This window comes from Chelonia mydas, chromosome 10 (assembly GCF_015237465.2).
Source record: "Chelonia mydas isolate rCheMyd1 chromosome 10, rCheMyd1.pri.v2, whole genome shotgun sequence".
NCBI lineage: Eukaryota > Metazoa > Chordata > Testudines > Cheloniidae > Chelonia > Chelonia mydas.
Window position 1 is genome coordinate 65,011,232 of NC_051250.2, and position 20,298 is coordinate 65,031,529.

Genomic DNA, 20,298 nt, shown 5'->3' on the forward strand with positions numbered 1-20,298 from the left:
GTCAGATAATTAGGAGTATCTTCCATTGCTGCTTTTGTGTTTAAAACAGAACAAAAACAGCAGCAGCAACAACAACAAAAAACTTACCAGTGCTCTGAAGGGATCTGTGATTTATTTGGGGGTAAATAGACCCATTGATAGGGGCAGTTTTCAGATTTGTTAAGGTTTTTGTAGGCACAGCTACATAACCCAGTGAAGTGATGGCTTTCATATCATTCTTTGTGGGGGGTGCTTGTGCAGTTTGATCACACAACAGCACAATTCCCAATAAAATAAACAGACGGGAGGTTCACTACAGGAAAGATTTTTAAGCTGTTGGAATTCAACTACCAGAACTTTACTTTGACTTCCTTTCTTGAATCTGACATCACATTATGAGTGTCCTTTAGGTTCAATCCTGACCCTACCTGCCAGCAGCTGAGAAGTGACTCTCCTTATAACTTCATTATTTATCTTCCACTTGGTAACTTCTTTCTATGTAGTGTTCTTGGGTTGTCCAGAACGATAGGTCACCTTGTTACCCTTCTGCCTAAGCGAGCGAGAGATTTGCTGCAGCTAGACTGGGTGTCGGCTTCCAATAAACTCCTCAGGACTCTGCCAGGCCTTTCCTTGCCTTGCAGGGAACTCTTGGTGCAACTACTTAATAATAATAGAATAATAGAATATCAGGGTTGGAAGGGACCTCAGGAAGTCATCTAGTCCAACCCCCTGCTCAAAGCAGGACCAATCCCCAATTTTTTCCCCAGATCCCTATATGGCCCCCTCAAGGATTGAACTCACAACCCTGGGTTTAGCAGGCCAATGCTCAAACCACTGAGCTATCCCTCCCCCCAAAACCTTCCCAAAACCTCTTGAAAAACCATTCCTCTGCAGCATCCAGCCCCTGTCACTGGATGCCCACAGAATACTGAGTCCGCTGTCTCAAAGAGACAGAAGAGAAACCAGTCTGCTGGCTCAGCAAAGGATGCCCACCTTGCTTTAGTATAACAGCACTGAGTGGAATTTATAATAAACAAAAGAGAAGTTTATTAATAAAGACAGAGATTTAAGTGATACTAAGCAGAGATCATAGAAACTGGTAACAAATCAAATAAAAGAATAACACGCTTCTAAGAACTTACATGTAGCCTTAGCAGGCTCCAAGCTTTGTCGAAGCAGTTTTCTCACCTCTACAGTCCCTTTTTCAGCCTCACCAACCCTCATAGCTGAGGAGCCATCATTCATAGATGCAAAGAGCGCTGACCTTTTTGTTCCCTAAGTGATGGGGAACGAGATGCCCTTTTTCTTTTCTTTATATTCCCCAAAAGTCTTCATCTCAAGAGTCAGGTTGACCTACTGGCGTTCAGATGGTGATGTCCTCCAGTGAGCATCCGTACACACCATCCATCCATGCATCACACGATGATGATATTGGCTGTATGTCACCAGCTTTTATTTGATACGACACATGACAGGTTTACAGATCAATACGATGACAGTAGTGTGTTAGGTGTAGTAAGTGTGTCAGGCCTGCTAGGAGTTCACAGAACAGTAAGATCTGAAACATTCATTAACCTGGGAGGTAATGTGTCCGATCCTTTGGGATTGGTAGAACCTTTTCTTTTATATAGTGAAATAAGATTTACAGAAATTTTCATCATATTTGACACGGGTACCTGGATGGAGGCTTGAGGCTGGATCACTTTAAGGGAACTGTTGTTTGGACTTCTGAGTAACCAGTAAGGTAATAAAGAAGCTGTTTTATTCTGGCTTGGTAAATCTAAGTATTGGAATAACCACCAGCTTTTGGGGATTTGGCTGCCCCATTCTTTGCAGTTCACCCTAATTGAGTGACCACAGCTGGCCCACACTAGGACCCCGGTCACAGGGGGTATGAAAGGTGGAGCATCCCTGCCCTACTTTTGTTTCATACACCTATCATGTTTTATCTGATACCTAGACTGTAAGCTGTCTGGGCAGTCAGTGTCTTTTGTTGTTGCGATGGGACCCTGAGCCTTGACTGGGGTTATGTGCTACTGAAATATAAAAAAATTAGGAAGGAAATGTCTTGTCTTGGCTATTTGTGCCAGATCAGTTTTTTCTGCATCAGATAACGCCTGCAAAAGATGCCTGAGGATTCTACTGACAGCCGGTCCTTCCATCCTCCCCAGTGTTCTGCCCTCTACTGGTATGTCTACACTGCAGCAAGGATGAAGCCTGTGTAGACAGACTTGCACCAGGGAAGCTTGAGCTAGCGTGCTAAAAATAGTGTGAATGTTGCTGCACCAGCAGAGGCTCGGGCTAGCCACCCGAGCTCAGACCCAGCAACGTCCACACTACTATTTTTAGCTTGCACAAGTCCTATTTGTATGAGTCGGTCTACCCAGGCTGGGAAGCTCACTCCCAGCTGCAGTGTAGACGTACTCTAAGAAGAGCCAATGACCAGACACTGCTAACATGACACTGAGATAGCTCTTTGATACAGGGACCATCTCTTCCTAGGTTTGTACAGCATCCAGCACAATGGATAAATGTGAAATATTTATGCCTTTCCTATTACTAGAAAGTGCTAATTTTTGTCAGATATTTATGAATTGTTTAAGAAAGAATTAACCTATCATGCTAAATGACCATTTATTACTCACTATGAAGGGTTTTTTTCCCTTCCTTGTTTGGATTTGCGCTTTTGTTGATGCATTATAGGGCTCATGATTTGATCCTGTGGTGTGTAAGGTGTTGTAGTTAGTCATGTTAGTCTAAATTAGCTTAGTCATTATTTGTATAGTTGGGAGTCAAAGGATGCACATGATTCTTTCAATAAACAGCTGCTACTGTGGTTTACAGTTAGTATAAATGTGCAGTAACTTTTGTGACACCGCTGAAAGGTTGGGACCTGATTCATGGGCAATAAAACTATGTTGGTCCTAATGTGGACACTGCATTTGTAACAATCTGGGAGGTGCAGTGGATCCCTGAGGAGTGTCAAGGTGTCGGAATTATGCTTGACTTAGAGACTTTCTGTGCCAAGTTCATTACTTTTAAGACCAATAAAGTGAAAACAGCAGCTTTCAGGGAAGTAGAACAGGGATGCTTCTAAGCAAAACCTGGGCCTAACTCTCATCAGAAGCTAATGAAGAGAGAGTACTACTTCCTACTAGTAGATGATTTTTATACTGGATAAAGTTAGGAAGAAGATTAATAGTAATGCTGCCAAACTAAAAAGGGCCCAGTAATTTGGAAGGCAGTTGAACAAAAGGAACTTCTTGCTTGGATGGACATTATTCTTCAATGTGCCTTGTCCGAAGACTTCCAAGGAAGTCCACAAGAGCCTATGGTTGTTGCTTCTTTCCAAGCTAGAGTGTAAAAGTTTTCCAGGGTATGCTATCAGGACATTCTGCACCATCTATGTGAGATGAATCGGAAAGATGCTGATGCAAAGGTGTTTCAAGAAATCCACCTACTGCAAGCCAGGCTTACAAGGAATTTCCAGAAGCTTTACACTTGTGCACAGACTCCGTGTGCCAAAAAATGCCAAGTGCAGATGAGTGGTGCACAGTACAATAGTGACTTGCACCTGGCTCTCCTCCTGGTTCTGGAAACTGGGTATATATGAAATATCTGTATTTATTCTGTTACATATTTACTTACTATGGGGGAAAATATCCCCTTGATTTATGTCTTTCTCAAACTTCTTACATCTTATTACTATATGAGATACATTGTGAAGTTGGAGAGTTCTGCTTCCATTAAGGCAATAAGAGAGGAATGTTCTGCCTGTTATATAAGATTTCTGTTTACTGCCTATTGGGAAGACCCTCACAACTCTGGGTATGTATCATCTCCAGGACATAATCTACACTTGAATGCCCATAGAATGTATGAACATTCTTCAACTGCGGATCAGCTGAAGGGCTGGACAATGCCTGCAGTATTTCCATTATCCAAAGGAAAAGATACCTCTCCATTCATTTACCTGCAGGTCTTTTGGCTTCTCATCCACATTGCTTGCATCAATGCTTGTCTTCTGTATTCTCTGCAGCTGTCCCAGTCTTCTAGGAAAGGATCTCTAGGTGAGTTTACAAAATCTCTGCTTTGGGGGATGAATACATTTGACTTCAGTCAACCCTCAGTTTTTGCACATTTGAACGGAACAGGTTTTACATATGAAGGAAGTCAATGTTAGTTTGGTTTTTTGAAATATTTAAAAAAAAATTGTGTGTGTAAACAAAGTGTGTACACATGTGAGAATGTGTGTGTTTATTTACAACTACATATATCTATTAAAGAAGATGGCTTAACTTGCAAAATTTGGATGTAGATTTCCAACATCTGAAGGTTTTGGTTCTGTCCATTACAAAATTACAGATCATTTACAAAATTCATGTCTAAATTAAATTTTGAACATCCCAAAGTTTAGTGTGTGTGTCACCCTTTGTGATTTACTCAGAGGAGGAGGCTCCCCAGCCAGCAAGCCAGAATCTTTAGCCAGGTTCTTGAATGTTAACCTGATCCTGCAGGATGTACCATGTTAACATTTTATTGTAACTTTAATACAATTTTAAAAACCAGTTATTTTTTCTTAACCCTCAGAGATGCTCTAAAATGGTGTTTGAAAACCCAGCTCTGTTTTCCCTCCTATTTACAATAACCAGCACAATTCTTCAATCAGAACGCACTGAGTAGTTTTGTCAAGGTGGAAAAGTTTAGGCTAACAAACCAGGCCTGGGTCTTACATACATTAAACCCAATGGGCATTTTACTATTCATCTCTGTGGGAACAAGATTGAACACCCCCCACCCCACCCCACCCCACTGGCAGCTATGAACTGGAAGATACATGTGAACAAACGTGCAATATAGTCAGCTTTCTGACCTTAACTAGAACTTATGGGAACTCAGCAGCATCGCATAGCAACAAGGTAGAATGTTGTCTTATGATGCCAGAAGAATCCAAACTGGAATTGTAGGGGTAGTACAATGAGAACTCTAGGGCAAGTACATACTTTTGGGCAATTGTACTAGAAATGCTATGAAATAAGGAAATGACTGTATGAAAAGGGAAAGAAAAGAGGTGGTGAAATGAAGAAAAGAGGGTAAGAGGTAGCTTCCCAAAGCCAATGGAAGTAACAAGCTCTTTTGCAAGCCAAGAGATGGCTTCCCAATCAACATCGACACCTGATGATTTCAATATATTTTATTCTCTGTGAGTCTGCATTTTATAACATAAGCTGGGAAAGAGGTGATGAATTTATATTGATAGAGTAGATGGAATTCATCTGAGCATTTTAAAAGGAGCTGGGGCTATGAGCAGAGCTGATTAGAAAGTGGTAACAATTTTCTCATTTGTAAGCGAATTTTTTAAAAATGCGAGAGCAGTTTGGGAGTATTGGTGTGCTTGAGGAGGTTTTTGGGGGAAAACAAATGTATATGTGCAACATTGCTAAGGTAATGAGAGAGAAATAAATATGTATGTAGGAAAGTTCAATAGGACCAGTCCCAGCTGGTGGTGGTTTTCCGTCATACGTGGCTTCCAAGAGCACGTACATTACATAAAATGGAGTCAGTGCAAGACCTCATATTTTAGTATGTTACCATTTAATTATACATCAGTCACTCTACTGGGACTGGCTGGGAGGTCGGGGGAGGAGAAAACCAAGGGGATAGAGCTAACGGAACAAAAGCAAGGGAAACAAGCTCCCAAACTCCTTTGTTATTCCCCTCTAGCTAACCCTGCTAAAGTAGCACCATTCCCAAATGGAGAGGAGGCACCAGGGAGATGTGCTATCGTTCTTGCACTTCTGTGACCTAGCATAGGTCTCCATGCAGGCATCCTCAGAGAAAGCAGGTAGAGGATTGCCACAGTACTGTGGGAACTTTTGACTGTGAACCAGACTAACATGGAACGGAGACCCTGGGCAATGCTGCTGCCGCTAGACTTGTCTGTAGGACTAACACGGAGAGTATCCTAGGGTAAAACTATAGGACTAAGGTTCATTCATTAACAAAAACAAAGCACTGGGCTCAGGCCTGGAAAATGCAGAGAATTGACAGAGCATCTATAATGTGGAGCAAGTGGCACTGCCAGAGAGCAGGGGAGAGGGGAATCCATCCGCTATCCTGAAAAATGGCCTCTAGGAGCCTTGGAGGCATATGTCACTAATGTACGTGGAAAAAGCATGCAGGATCCATCACAGGTGACCAAACAAACTAAGACTGTGGGAAACACATTAGGCTCTTTATCCGTCAGGGCTAACCATACAAGGTGCTGCTGAGGTCTCCTGTGAGCTATTAAGCACTCTCCACTAACATTAAAGTCAATGGGAATTGAGGGTGCTCAGCACCTTGCAGGGCTGGACATAAAGATGATCAAAGAGAATGATCATCCCCTATTGATATTAGCCCAACAAGACATCAGTCGATGGCTTCCCACCTGCCTAGCGCCATGCAGTTCCTGGAAGCAGGCTCCTGGAAGTGGACGCAAGGTCCCTGCAGCCCCTATGTGCATGGGTGCCCAGGGACTCTCTGCGCGCTGCCTAATGCCAGTTAAGCAGCTCCCATTGGCCAGGAACCGCGACCAAAGGGAGCTGCGGGGGTGGTGCCTGCAGACAGGAGGGCAGCGTGCGAAGCCTCACTGGCCGGCCATGTGCCTGTGCGCTGCACTGCAGGGACCTGGCGGCCCCTTCCTGGGAGCCACAGTAAGCACTGCTCCGTACTCCAAAACCCTGCCCAAGCCCGGAGTCCCCTCCCGTACCCAAACTCCCTCCTGGACCCTGCACAACCCCAATACCCCAATCCCCTGCCCCAGCACCTTCCTGCACCCCAAACCCCACATCCCCGGCCCCACCCCAGAGCTCTCATGCTGCCCCTACACCCCAACCTCCTGCCCCACACCAAAACTCTCCCCCAGAGAGTGCACTCCACACTCCAAACCCCTGCCCCAGGCCTGAGCCTGCTCCTACACCCCAAACTCCTCATCCCTGGCTCCACCCTAGAGCCTTCACCCCCTGCCCTGAGCCCACTCCTGCACCCCAAACCCCTCATCCTTGGACCCACCCCAGAGCCCATACCCCCAGTTGGAGCCTGCAATGCCTCCCACACTCTGAACCCTTTGGCCCCAGCCCAGAGGCCCCTCCTGCACCCCAAACCATTCATCCCCGGCCCCACCCGAGAGCCCGTACCCCCAGCCAGAGCCCTCACCACCCTGCACCCCAAACCCCTGCCCCAGCCTGTAGCCCTCTCCCACACCCTGAACCCCTAATTTATGGTCCCAGCCCAGAGCCCATACCCCCTCACACACCAGTCTCCTGCCCCAGTCCAGAGCCCTTTCCCACACCCCAAACCCCTCATCCCTGGCCTCACCCCATAGCCCACACCCCCAGCCAGAGCCCTCACTCCCCTCCCACAACCCAACCCCCTGCTCCAGTTAGTGAGGGTATGGGAGAGTGAGTGATGGAGGGAGGGGGGATGGAGTGAGCGGGGGCGGAGCCTCATAGAAGGGGTGGGGCAGAGGCAGGGCAGGGGTGTTCGGTTCTGTGCTATTAGAAAGTTGGCAACCCCAGTCACCATCTCAGTCTCCTTCATCTGCTGTATTCTCAACACCAGTTGCTGCGCTTGCTGTTGGTTTCATTGTAAAGGGTTGTGGTAGATTCTCCACCACTGGTGAGTTTTAAATCAAGATTGGATGTGTTTCCAAAAGATCTGTTGTAGGAATTATTCTGGGGAAGCTCAATGGCCTGTGTGATATAGGGGGCCAGACTAGATTAACACAGTGGTCCCTTCTCACCTTAGACTTTAACCAGACTTTAACCAGAAGGGACTCAAGTTCTCTCTGAAAGCAGATGGGCCATATTTTTCTTTTATGTGGAAGTACCCCTCAGATCAGACATTCTTGGCTCTAATGTGATTCTCCAGCATCTCCTCTCCTCAATTATAGAGGCCAAACATGGTCCCTACATTTTTACAGGCTTTGACACCTGCAAGTATTTGATGCTGACCTGTGTTTCCTTACGTCCAATCTAGGCACTTCCTATCGCGACCCACACGCCCTCCCAGGTTGGTAATGTCCGAGTGCTTCTATTCTACCTTTTGTGGGAATGGACTGAGTTGCTCTAGCAAACAACTCCTCCCATTTTGAGTGTGTGGGAAATAAGGGAAGGAAATAAGGCTTGGCTGCGGCATCCTGCTGGCAGTCGGCTGAGGAGGAGGGTCGGACTTCTCCACCTCTGCTGAACTGACACAAGTGCCATGCGTGTCTAGCTGGGTTAAAATGGAAATAGCTGTAGTCCTGTGCCACCAACATTGATTTTTTTAAACTCTGCCCTGGATGTTGTTAGGTCCCTGTCAGCCCATCCCTCGTTCGTGATGGGTTTGCCCTCTCCACTCATGTTAGTGCCCACTAGCCCTGATCAGCCATAGCCAACCCAACCCACAGTGCTTGCTGTGCTCAGAGGCTAGAGGCACATATGAAACTGGGCAGGGAACAGGGATAGACAAGTAATCCAAGGCAGGGAGAAACCTGGACCCGGGCACTGAATGTGGAATTCAGGGGATAGGGTGACCTGTGGGAGAGACGTGAAGCAGATAGGTGGTCGAGGAAAGCCCTGCTGCCACCCTCTATGCTGACATGGGTTCAATCCTGAAAGGTGCAGTCAGTTCTGCCCAGCAGGCTTTTGATCCCTCACCAAATAGGGCTTGTAATTAGTAACTCTGGTGTCCTAACAAAGAAGTAACAAAAAAACAAAAAAAAACCCCAAACAAACCATAAAATGCCAATGTCAAGCTTCACTGGAATCACATGAGGAACTGTCTATCCACCTGCCAAAGAAGAGGGGAAAACTGGTATGAAAAAATGTACTTCCCAATTTCTAGCAGGGTGCTACAGTCAGCTTGATCCTTCAAGCCTCCTGCAAACTCCTAGTAAAGTCAGTGGGAGCTCCAGGAATAGAGGGTTTGCAAGGTTGTGAGTAATGGCAAGTAAAAGAGATAATTGCAAACTAATTATCTGAATCCCTTCCAAACTGAGGTTGGCTCACTAACATCCCAATTTAACATTCCAAGAAAACAGAGACAACTTAGATGTAGGCTTGGTCCCCAACTGTGTTAATTTTGCAGACATAACAATATGCACAACATTCAGTACTGATCTGTCCAATACATTTGGTAGCAACTTCTCTGACTTGCTCTGAATTTGTCAATTTTATTTTGCGTGTGATCAGTGGCCCTATGAATATTATTAGATTCAATAAATAAACCACAGTTATGACGATGCCGGAGTATTCTTGCTAAAGAGACCTTGATGCAGCGGGAAATGGCTTTCTTTGAGATAAGGCCGGTTTGAATGTGGTAATAAAGAGATGGTTGCATTTTAGGTGACAAAAATACAATTTTGGATTTTGTTCTTGTTGGAAATGCAGTTCTGAAACTGTGCACCTGGAGCATTCGAAGCATTCTAGTGAGGAATCCAACGATGAGACAAACCAACTGTACCAAGGACTCACTGGCCTGCGTAACTTGGGCAACACTTGCTACATGAATGCAGTTTTGCAGTGCCTCTGCAGTATATCCCCGTTGGTGGAGTATTTTCTCTCAGGGAAGTATGTACCAGCCCTACACAAGTAAGTAGATTTATTTGCTCTCTGTTTTATTATTACTATTTATTATTTGTATTGCAGTAGCTCATAGGAGCCCCAGTCATGGAGTGGGAACCCATTGTGTCAGGCGCTTTTACAAACACAGAATAAAAAGACTGTGCCAGTGCCAAGCAGCTTACAAGCAAAGTATTTGGGATGTCTTTTTCCATCTCGGTGTTGCAAGTTTTTCCAAAAGAAATGAAGTTTCAACTGGAGCCTGGCGTTAGAAAGCACAGAAATACTCATCTGTACAAGGAAACCAAAAGCAGCACACTTTGCTCTGACTTCCCAGGCCCCACACACCATCTCTGCCTCTTCCTCAACTTGCTTTTCCTGGCCAGTGTTCACCTTCTGGCTTCTCTCTGAATTCCCTCTTCTCTGGCCTATGCGGGCTGTTATACCACATTCATTGTTGTAGGATCTGAGCGCCTTCCTGTGGTGCAGTAAGCAATGTGACTAACCTGTCACCCATTTGTTCTCTCATCCCCTCCACTGGGGTGAAGCATGTGCAGTGCATTGCATTCTGTTTATTTATTTACTTGGAGGCAGTTGGTTTGGTTTGAATATACGTGCTACTGCGTATTTATGTTAGAGAAGGCATGGTCAAAGCAATGCAACTTACACTTGGAGCTTTGGAAGGTGGTGAGGTTTATGATAAGTCTTAGTTCCTGGGGGAGTTTGTTCCACAATCTTAGACTGGCCCCTGAGAAAGTTCTGTCTCCTGCACAAATCAGCTTGCCCTTCCTGTGGAGAGTTCTGTCATGCCAAAAGAGTGAAGCTGTTGACCAGGGTCTTGGTCGCAGAGCTTTAGATAATCTTTTCAGATATCCTGGGCCCAGGCCGTGGAGCACTGTGAAGATAAGGATCAAGACCTTGCATTTGATTTGATATTCTATGGGAAACAAGTATAGAGAGAGGAGGGCAGGTCTGAAGTGCTTGTGGTAGCCTCTGTTAATGAGGAGAATGGCTGCAGTGTTCCGTACTAACTGGAGTTTCCCAAGTGCTGAAGACTTCACTCCCAAGTATGTTGCATTGCTGTAGTCCAGCTAAGAAGGGACCAAGGCATGAATAACTGAGGTTAGGTCATTCACCAGCACAGGATGGAGACTTCTAGCCAACCAGATGATAGAGAGCATTACTCATGGATGCTGCTACGTGAGAGCTTAGCATCAGCGAGGAATCCAAGAGTACTCCTAGACTACAGACTGAAATAGCCTATTGTGAGTGTGACCCTTCAACAGACTCTGCACTGTGGCTATGGCCTCCTCAAAATGTTTCCTTTGCCCATTCAGCTTGGCTTTTGTGTTCATGTTTTAAGCACAGCCACCACATCTTTGTACTCCAACTAAAGCTCCCTTTTATTCTACTCAGGGAAAACGGTGAGGTTGCTACCGCCTTTGCCTATTTGATGGCCGATATGTGGCTGGGAGAGTTTGAGTGCATCTCACCAGAGGTGTTCCGTTCAGTCATTGGCGACTTATGCCCGGCTTTTACCAAGAAGACTCAGCAGGACGCCCAGGAGTTTCTGATTTATGTACTGAACGAATTACATGAGGCTCTTAAGAAGGTAAGACCGCAGTTATGGCCTTCTGGGACTGTGAAGTGTCAGTGCACATCTGCCTCCTCTCTGCAGTTCGTTACTGAAGAGCATGGATTCAATAATTGTCTCTTCTCTCCCTCCATACTGTACAAAATGGTGCTGTTAAAATCATCATCTCTCCATTTTCTCCAACTACTACACACAGTGCAACCTTTAACCCCTTCATTAGCTTCCTATTACCACATCCAATTCAAGCTCCGTATCTACATCACCAAGCCCCTACCTAATCCCACATCTACACCTCTGCTGTCATTTCCTCCTCCTCACCCTCTAGTCTCTATACTCTTCCCTATCATGCTTCCTCCCTGTGCCAAGCATCTTGTCTGCCCAGATCCACCTCTACTTCTCTCTTCCTTCAAATCCTTTCTTAAACCACTTTACCAGCATTAAGTCCCTCCAGCCTATCCACTCCCAGCACTGTCCAGTGGTTTCTCATCTTCCTTTGGTTCTTTGCTCTTTGTGATAGGGGGCATGGCTTACTGTGGATATATAAAGTGCCGCAGAGTAACAGGGTTCTATACATCATTTTAAATCATCATTAATACCAAATGCTAACTTATGTAGCCAGTTGCCAGGTAATCTGATTTGTAAATGCACTCAGTGCTCTCACAGAAGTTATCTGTGTACCAAAGCTCTGCTTTAGAATGATTGTAGAGAAAAAATGAGATGATTTTTCTTGCCCCATTTACGATTCCAGGCTAGACATCTCAGCACTGTGATTACTTAGCTTGGACAGCAAGTTAGAAGCTAGAAAGCTACTATGGTGACATCAAGTGTTACTGCTGTTCAGGAAAATGTTGACAGTCTCTGGACTCTATCCCTGCTATCTGCTGCTCGGGCAGGGGGTTCAGTTCAGTTAGCTCAGCCCTAGAGCTCCAGTTTACACCTTTGTTGTTTGCTCTGCGGTTGAGAATCCTGAAGGTGGCGGAACAAGGGAGTGCTCCATGCTGGACCCTATCGTGAGAACCAATAGAAAGTGGTTCCTTCATGCAGAGAAAATAAAAGAATATGCCTCCCAGGGAAGCACTGTTGGAAGGAAGAGAAGGGCACGGTGTTTGACACATGAGACTGGGGAGGAGTTTGAAAGTTGTACAAAAGAAAACAGTGCGAGGCTGTAGCTAAAGAGATCTTAACAAGGCCTTGACCCCGCAAAGACTTAGGCATTTGCTCAACTCTACACACCATGAGTAGCCCTACTGATGTCAGTGGAGCGACTCAGTGTGCAATGTTAAGCGCATGTTTACGACTTGGCTTCAAACGGCGATGGGCTGATGGCTGGAGGTGCTGATAAATGGAGCTGGGTGAACCATACATTTCAAATAGTATTCATTACAAATATTCCCCCTTTCTTGGTTAGCTCATCCTTTACAAACCCAGTCCTCGTTTCAGGAAGGTATTTTCTGATCTGTAAGTATTTGCTAGAAGTTCTGAAGAATAATTTTCTGTCTAAATTAATGTGGAATAAGCTCTTCACAAACTGTTGACCTCAACTGTTCGTTATTTGTGTTGTGTGACTGATCTAGCTTCTGCTTCCTGAATGAATGACTGAAGATATTCTTTTTTAAACGTATGACTAATAAACTTCTGGTTTGGCTTTTCAGACAACTTCATGCTAAGACTCATGAAAACCTTGGAATTTGTTAACTGAATTCTCACAATTTAACTAGTCTCTCCCCATGAGTCAGAGTGAACTCGACAGTGATGCTTTTATTCATGAATCACTATTCAGCTAGGCCCTACTTATAAATATGGATTGCAATGTCTTATAAAGAAGCAGAATAAATAATGGATTATTATAAATAATAGGTTTTTACTGCCATCTGGGATCATGTGTGCTTTCTTGACAACCAGTACAAAGCATGTTTAGATGTTTTTATAAGGGTCAGGGTCAGTAGTTTGTTAGTGTTTTTTTTTTTTTCTTTTTTCTTTTTCTTACAGTCATACAAAAGGAGATGCTATGGGAACACATCCACTTCTAGGGAAGATAGGGGAACTGGCAGTGAAACATCAATCATCACCCAGCTCTTTGAGGGGCAGCTCAGTTATGACATTTCATGCCTGGCGTGTCAGACCACCACGGATAAGAACGAGGTCTTCACAGTTCTCTCTCTTCCCATCCCTTCTGAGAGTGCATGCTCTCTACAGGTAGGAATTCTAATAGCTCCTCCCAGCTTCTGGTGGTCTCTGCTCAGTATAGGGGTGGAAGGTTTATGTTAACAGACCGTCTTAAGGAAATATGTTCCCAGCACATGCCGGTTCCAGGGCATCATCTAAAAGGGACACACTCTTTTCAGTAGAGAATTTGGCCCTAGGGCTAGAGGAGATGCTAGATCAGACTTACATTGTCCCTTTGGCTGTTAATAGTGTAGCTTGTGTTGTTTGCAAATGTCCCTGAATTGCTGTGGAGTGAGGAATGGCCAGAGAAATGTCGATTTTATTTTGTATTGTATAGAAAGCAACTGTGAGGCATTTTCTTTCAAATTCTCACTTATCAAAATGCTTCCTTAGAGGAAAACACATTAAATTTTATCTGCTTTGTATTCTAAGTGCACTCACAGAACTGTACCTAGGCACTCTGGCCCCCTACTGGTTTTTTTTTTTTTAGATGATACGCGTTACGATATTCTAGAGTAATGATAATGCATTTTATTTTTGCATATTGGTACAGTACATAGACAATAAAAGCTACTGTATGATTCTTTTAGGTGCCACATTAATTTTCACACAATCCTTTAACATCTCTATAGTATCCTCCTATATAACCTTTAAGAAGTAAACTCGATATGGACTGAAAATAACCGTAAAGTAAATATGGATACTGCACTGACTTAATGGCATAAAACTTATTCAGAAAGACATAAAATTGCATTTCTGTTTATAAAAACAAGTGATAGTGATGGTTTTCCATACCACAGTGAGACTGTGGCTAGAATAAACAGCCACCTCTCTCAACGGGGAATAAAAGGGACTCAAAAGTAAACAAAGAATGAATTTACCATGGAGATGGATTATCTAGCAATTGAATTACCACCATAGCATCTGATTCTGTATAAGCAGAAGCCATCCTTTTTTCTGGCCTTTATATAAGGAAAACAGCCATGGGGAGAGGGAGGGGGAATTTGTAAGATTTCTGTCTTTTACCTTTTGCATTGTGATTTTATTTTCCTAAGAAGAGTATTGATTATTGTTTGCTTCCTGGTATAATATTATGGTTGGCTTATACCTGATCATTTCTCCTGCTGAATCCTGCCAAGCAAATTGTGATTATGCCCCATTAAAGGTGAAGGATTATAGCAGCATGGCTTGTTTGTATAAGGCCAGTGTGGGAAGTATCATTTAGTTGGGGAAGCTATGTTGTGACAGCTTATAAGAGGCATGACACATCCTGCATCTTGGCAGGGGGTTAGACTAGATGACCCTTGTGGTCCCTTCTAACTCTGTGGTTCTATGACATTTGACTTCTGGCCAGGCGAGGCAACACATACGCCTAGGGCTTTGTCTCCACTGCAGAGTTTTGTTGACAAAAGTTTAATTAAGGCCCTTTAAATAAACCGCTGGTGCGTGTCCACACTATGCTCCCTGTGTCGGCAGAGTGCATCTGCACTAGCAGTTCTTGCGTCGACACAGAGAGCAGTGCACTGTGGGTAGTTATCCCACTGTGCAACTGGCGGCAGGGTGTTTTGGGAAGGGTTTGCAATGCCTCATGGGGCAGGTACAGCATCACACGATGCAGTTTCTCAATCGCATGGTTCCAGGGGCATCCTAGTAGATTGCCAGCCGCTTTTCAACTGAAGTGTGGTGGGGAGGGGGACTGTGTGTGTTGGGGAAGAGTGTGAAAGACTTTTGGGAGGAGCGTATATGTGAGAGAGACAATGTATGTTCGGGAAGTGTGCTTCCACACTGTATGCTGTCTTGTTAAGTTTAGACAGCAGGTGGAGCGATATCTCCACCCCCTAACCTGCGCCTCCTCCCCTCCCTCCCCCTGCAGCAGCAGCCGGCTCTGCCTACCTGCAGTCCACACTAATGGTTCTGTGATTCCCTCCCAGTTCTCCCACAGCATCCTCAGCAGCTCTGTGAGCTCTCCAGGCTGCAGAATGTTGAAGCTTCCCATGCAGGACAGCTGAGTTCAAAACAATGAGCAGAGTGGTCATGGTGGGCATTGTGGGACACTGGGGGAGGCCAGTTATATCAACATAACGAACCGCAGCGTCTACACTGATGCGTTATTGCTTTAACTTTGCCTCAAAACGCTCTATGCCTCTCATTGAGGGGGTTTTATTTTGTCGGCAAAACAGTAGTTTTGTTGCCGAAAGTGGCATTGCAGTGTGTAGGCCTCCACACTTTTGCCGCCAAAACTCTGCTGTGTAGACACGGCCTAAGTGTGGAGACCGAAGAAAGTATATGGCTGTGGTGACTATGAAATCCAATTACGCTGTGCTTCAGTGTGAGACAATGCCAATGCCTTGGTTATAGTGGCTAGATGGACATATCAACGAAGTGATGGCCCTGGTCTCGTAGAGAAGGGAGTCAGGAACAGACTAGCTGGGTCACAGCCCAGAATGCTATAAGCACTGGTCACAGCGGACATGTTTCTTTGCCAGTGCATATCTCACCAGCAGCCCCACTGCAGATCTGCCCCCAGTGCAGATTTCCCTATTGGTCTCTTCCCCTGTACAGTAAATGGCCTGTGGTTTTACCTGTCTGGGCAACTGAAAATTGTCCCTAGCCCAAAATTAGAGGCCTTTTAAAAGACAGAGCCAAGGTATGTTCAGCATCCTGGGCCAGTCTGCCCTGAAGGTGTCAATTCCCTGATGTGAGAGTGCAATTGCTGGCCAGTTAATGGAGCATTGTGACATCAGAGGGAGGCTCCTTATTCTGTTCTCTGTAATAAAGTCTGAATCAGGCTGGGTGGCAACAAGTAAGTCACAGTAACAGAAAAACAGCTGAAGGAGGGCACAGGGAGTGTTGACTAAAAAGGCCTGTTTTACTTGTGCAATATTTACTTTGTTTTACAGTTGGGGGAAGCAACAGTAGAATCACAAGCAGCCCAGAACTTCTTCATTTTCCTCTCTCAATACTTCCTCCTAAGCATGGAAGTCCCTCTCCCCACCCCCCGCCCTGCCCTATTTTTGCAAACAGGGCAGGTGGCTCATCCCCTTGGGGTAACTGTTATCCTTTCTGCCCCTCCCTGTGCTGTGCTTTGCCCTCTGCCACCATCTGGGAGTGCCTCACCCCTGGGCTGACCCCTGGCTCCTTGGTCCCTCTCCTGCTCCTGCCTCCAGCTGTTGGACACCCTTCCGCGCACAGTCAGATTCCACCCCTTGCTCAGAGCCTGCCCATCTCCCTCCCCCTCCAATTTACCCCCTTTAACCTTTTTAATCCCCAGTGAGGGCAGCAGCTTCAGCTGACGTTATTGAGCAATGAGCATGCTCAGTGGGGGCCAAGCGGCACTCAGCGCCTTGCCCGCTTGCTGCCCCACCAGGGTCCTAGTGCTGGGGAGCCTGCTCCGTCAGGGGTCACTAGTGGGGCCTGCCCCGCTCACCCTGCCCTACTTATGGCCCTGTACACTCATAATGTCACACCCTCACTGAATCATGTGGCACAAATGTCCTCTGCAGTGTACAAACAACACTGCACAAGTTGCCTTGCATAAGATGACTTCTGCAAACAGGCTTATTGAGACACCCTCTCTAACCCGGCTCAGTGATCAGAAATTCACGTCTCTACACAGAGGTGTAGTGTTTGTTTTACCAAACACGTTCTCCTTTCACAGGACTGCCTTGAATGTTTCTTTCAACAAGACACACTGACCTGGAACAATCAAATTCACTGCTCCTTCTGTGGAACTAAGCAAGATGCTGCAGTAAAGGCCAACATAGGCAAGGCGCCAAAGATGGTTATTTTTCACTTAAAGAGGTACAGACTGCATCTGGCAGGACAGCTACATCTCCTCTGATTTACATGGGATGTAAGAAGGTCACTTGCATTCAGAGGGAAGGGAAAATCATTGCACGTAGTCTTTTTACACATCCAGTACCTGGATAGTTACAAAACAGGAAAAGCATGTGAGTCGGACTCCTGATAAACCCAGAAAATGTGTTACTTTATCGAATCCATCAAATTGCATCCATCTCAGTGCATTTTTTTCCTGCTTCTCCCTTTGCAATAGAGACAATTCTGAAAGGGGAGGGGTTGGTCATAGAGGGGAAAGTGATAGAATTGTGGAATTAATGAAGAAAGATGGGTGTTTGTTGTAAAACTGGATCACATTAATAAATGGAATTTTACAGTACAAATTTTACAGTACAGTACAGTTCAAATGCTTGTCCTGATAGCCACTTACAGAGCTACTAGCTACTGTGATGGACAAAATAGAGAACAGTGTTCTGCCACATCAACAATGCAATTAGGGCATTATTCCTCGACCCATCCCTTTACAAAGCTCGGGGGGGGGGGGGGGGGGGGGGAGGAATATACAATTGCATTTGAGCCCAAGATTTTAAAATTGTGTGTTCTGTAGCCATTTTGCCCTCAACAGTGGAGTGGGTGAGGAAATCAAAGAATCTGCAAGTTTGGGCTACAACTTCATAGTTGGCTTACTTCAATGCCCAGCACTTCTTGTTAAGTTTGATCATGTATCAATTATTTTTAAAAAGTGATCATTTCCTGCTCCTTCCGTGTATCCATCTCACTCCTTCCATTCTTCTCACTAGCTCCTCAGCTAGTATTACTCTGCCATGGTCGTGCTGCAATGGCCAAAATCAGTGCTAAAGTTGGATGTAGTGTCCCCCGTTGAGCATGCATCTTGTGACAGATTGACAGTGCACTCATTGGTCCCTTCCTTTCAGTCCCAACACTTCTATTCTAATAAAAGAACATTTCACAAAGCACGAACCTGCTTGTTCTTACTATAGAATGTCACTTGCAATCTATTTATTTAATCTTTCTTTGGGGCAGTAATTTTCTACCTGCTTGCAATAATCCTTAGCATTAAGAGGAGAGCACTTCACATTTCAAAGAGCTGAGCAGGCGGTAGCTAGTTATTCCTCCCAATGCCCAGGTGAAGGTAAGCACGTGCAGCATTACAAGAACTGAAAGCATTTGTAGTGGAAAATACTGTCTCAAAATGTTTTATTTTCAGGTTTGACTATCAAGGCAGCTACAAAAGGAAACTGGGGACTAACATCTACTATCCACTAAGCAACTTGGATCTTTCGCCTTATATTTATCCACTCTTTCGGAAGAATCCAAAATACAACTTGTGTGCTGTGGTGGTAAGTTGGATGCAAAGTTATAGCCTAGCTTTATTGGGAATACTATGAATGTTTGTTTGAATGAAATCAGGTTTCAGAGTAGCAGCCGTGTTAGTCTGTATTCGCAAAAAGAAAAGGAGTACTTGTGGCACCTTAGAGACTAACCAATTTATTTGAGCATAAGCTTTCACTGAAGTGAGCTGTAGCTCACGAAAGCTTATGCTCAAATAAATTGGTTAGTCTCTAAGGTGCCACTAGTCCTCCTTTTCTTTTTGTGAATGAAATCAGTCATTGATCTTGGTCCTACGCAAACAAGCAGGCAAGTCCTCTCTGCCTCAGCACCCAAAGTTTACAGAACAGGGAAAAAAAATGGTACAGATACAACCGTCACTGACTTATACACAGCTGGCATTTCAGAATTAGGAGATGCTTCCTCAACTAACCCATTACTGATAAAATTAACACATTTTTCATTGGCTAATGGAAGATGGCTGGGTACCCCGACTGAAAATTCTCTGGCTTTCAGGATTGAATGCTAGTTACAGGCCTGTACACAGATACAATTTGAGTATCAGGGCATCATGGAATATAACACGTTAGTCTCCAACCCTGTTATAACATGGCTTGGTCTTGTCTGTGGTGATGGAGCCAAACTGCTGTTTAACTGTGACTGGTTTAGAATTGTGTTACAGGTCTGTACAATGATTAACATAATTTGGTACTACTTGTACAGTGATATCAAACCTATTTTATTACTTGGGCATGATACTATGGTATTATTATGCAGTACCCCACAGGGTGCCAATTCCTGTGTAGATAGACCCTGTGTCAGGCCAGTGAAATAATTAAATACAAGGCAAACACTGAAAGATAGAACAGGTCAGTGATCCCTTCAAGCTAATTGCACTTTTTTTGTCCAACTCTGGATGCAGGCTGTTTAGTAAATACCCTATTTCTTTTCCTCACGCTGACTGAAAGTGCTTCCACCTGAAAGCTTCTAAACACAAGGACGGCTCCTTCAGCCCTTGAGTGTGGGTAAACAATGTTCAGTTTCTGGGCCTGGTCAATGTGAGTTTTGCTGGGAGATGGATTGCCAGGTCAGAGCTGCTAGCTGGGCTGTAAGTTTGATCTCCCAATGTGAAAAAAATGTAATTACTGGCCAGACAGCACTGACTTGCTCTTCTTCCGCAGAGCTCTACCTATTTCAAGTGTTTCTTTGGGGTAAAGGGAAACTGGAATCTTATTTTTTCCCATCATTATAATAGCTGAGTGCAAATAAAAATGATCACCAGATCCCTGGCTTTGAGTCTTTGCTAAAATTAAAGTGATTTCTCTCTCTCTCTCTCTCTCTCTCTCTCAACTTTGTTGTTGTAGAACCATTTTGGTTATCTGGATGGTGGCCATTATACGGCATTCTGCAAGCACACGCTCACCCAGAACTGGTACAGCTTCGATGATGCACAGGTCAGCGAGATTCCACAATCCTCAGTGCAGTCTGCTGCAGCTTATCTCCTATTCTACAGCTGTAAAGCCTTCTCTGTACCTACCAAAACCCATAAGTACTAGGAAAATGTCTCTGTGAGAACAGTCCAATTATTAGAATTCACTGACAATGGTAGTTAACTCCCATTTTGCCATTAAACTAGTGCATCTGCATTGCTTGACTGTCTCTTGTGGTCTTTCTGATTATGCTTAAAAATTGATTTCAAGGGAGAAAACTGAAAGTTGACTTCTGCAGCACAACGTTCAGTAATAAGCGGAGGAGTGTCCCTCTATAAAGCACATCACTTCCCTCTATTAACTTATTTCTAAAAAGCCTCTCACTAATATTCTTAGC

At 44.7% G+C, this 20,298-nt stretch overlaps 1 protein-coding gene across 3 annotated transcripts; it reads left to right on the plus strand.

Moving 5' to 3' along the window:
* Positions 1-1,754: 1,754 nt before the first annotated feature.
* USP50 (ubiquitin specific peptidase 50) lies at positions 1,755-20,117 on the plus strand. Of its 3 annotated transcripts, none has more exons than XM_037910968.2 (8): positions 1,755-4,049; positions 7,943-8,031; positions 9,393-9,593; positions 10,980-11,175; positions 13,147-13,353; positions 16,982-17,124; positions 18,350-18,482; positions 19,836-20,117. In XM_037910968.2, the coding sequence occupies exons 3-8, from the start codon at positions 9,508-9,510 to the stop codon at positions 20,025-20,027; spliced, it is 957 nt and encodes a 318-aa protein (XP_037766896.1). In that variant the 5' UTR covers positions 1,755-4,049; positions 7,943-8,031; positions 9,393-9,507; the 3' UTR covers positions 20,028-20,117. The 3 variants fall into 3 exon arrangements, with proteins under 3 accessions (XP_037766896.1, XP_037766895.1, XP_037766897.2); XM_037910967.2 differs by having other exon boundaries at positions 7,999-8,031; XM_037910969.2 differs by lacking the exon at positions 1,755-4,049 and adding an exon at positions 5,130-5,182 and having other exon boundaries at positions 7,999-8,031.
* Positions 20,118-20,298: the final 181 nt, after the last annotated feature.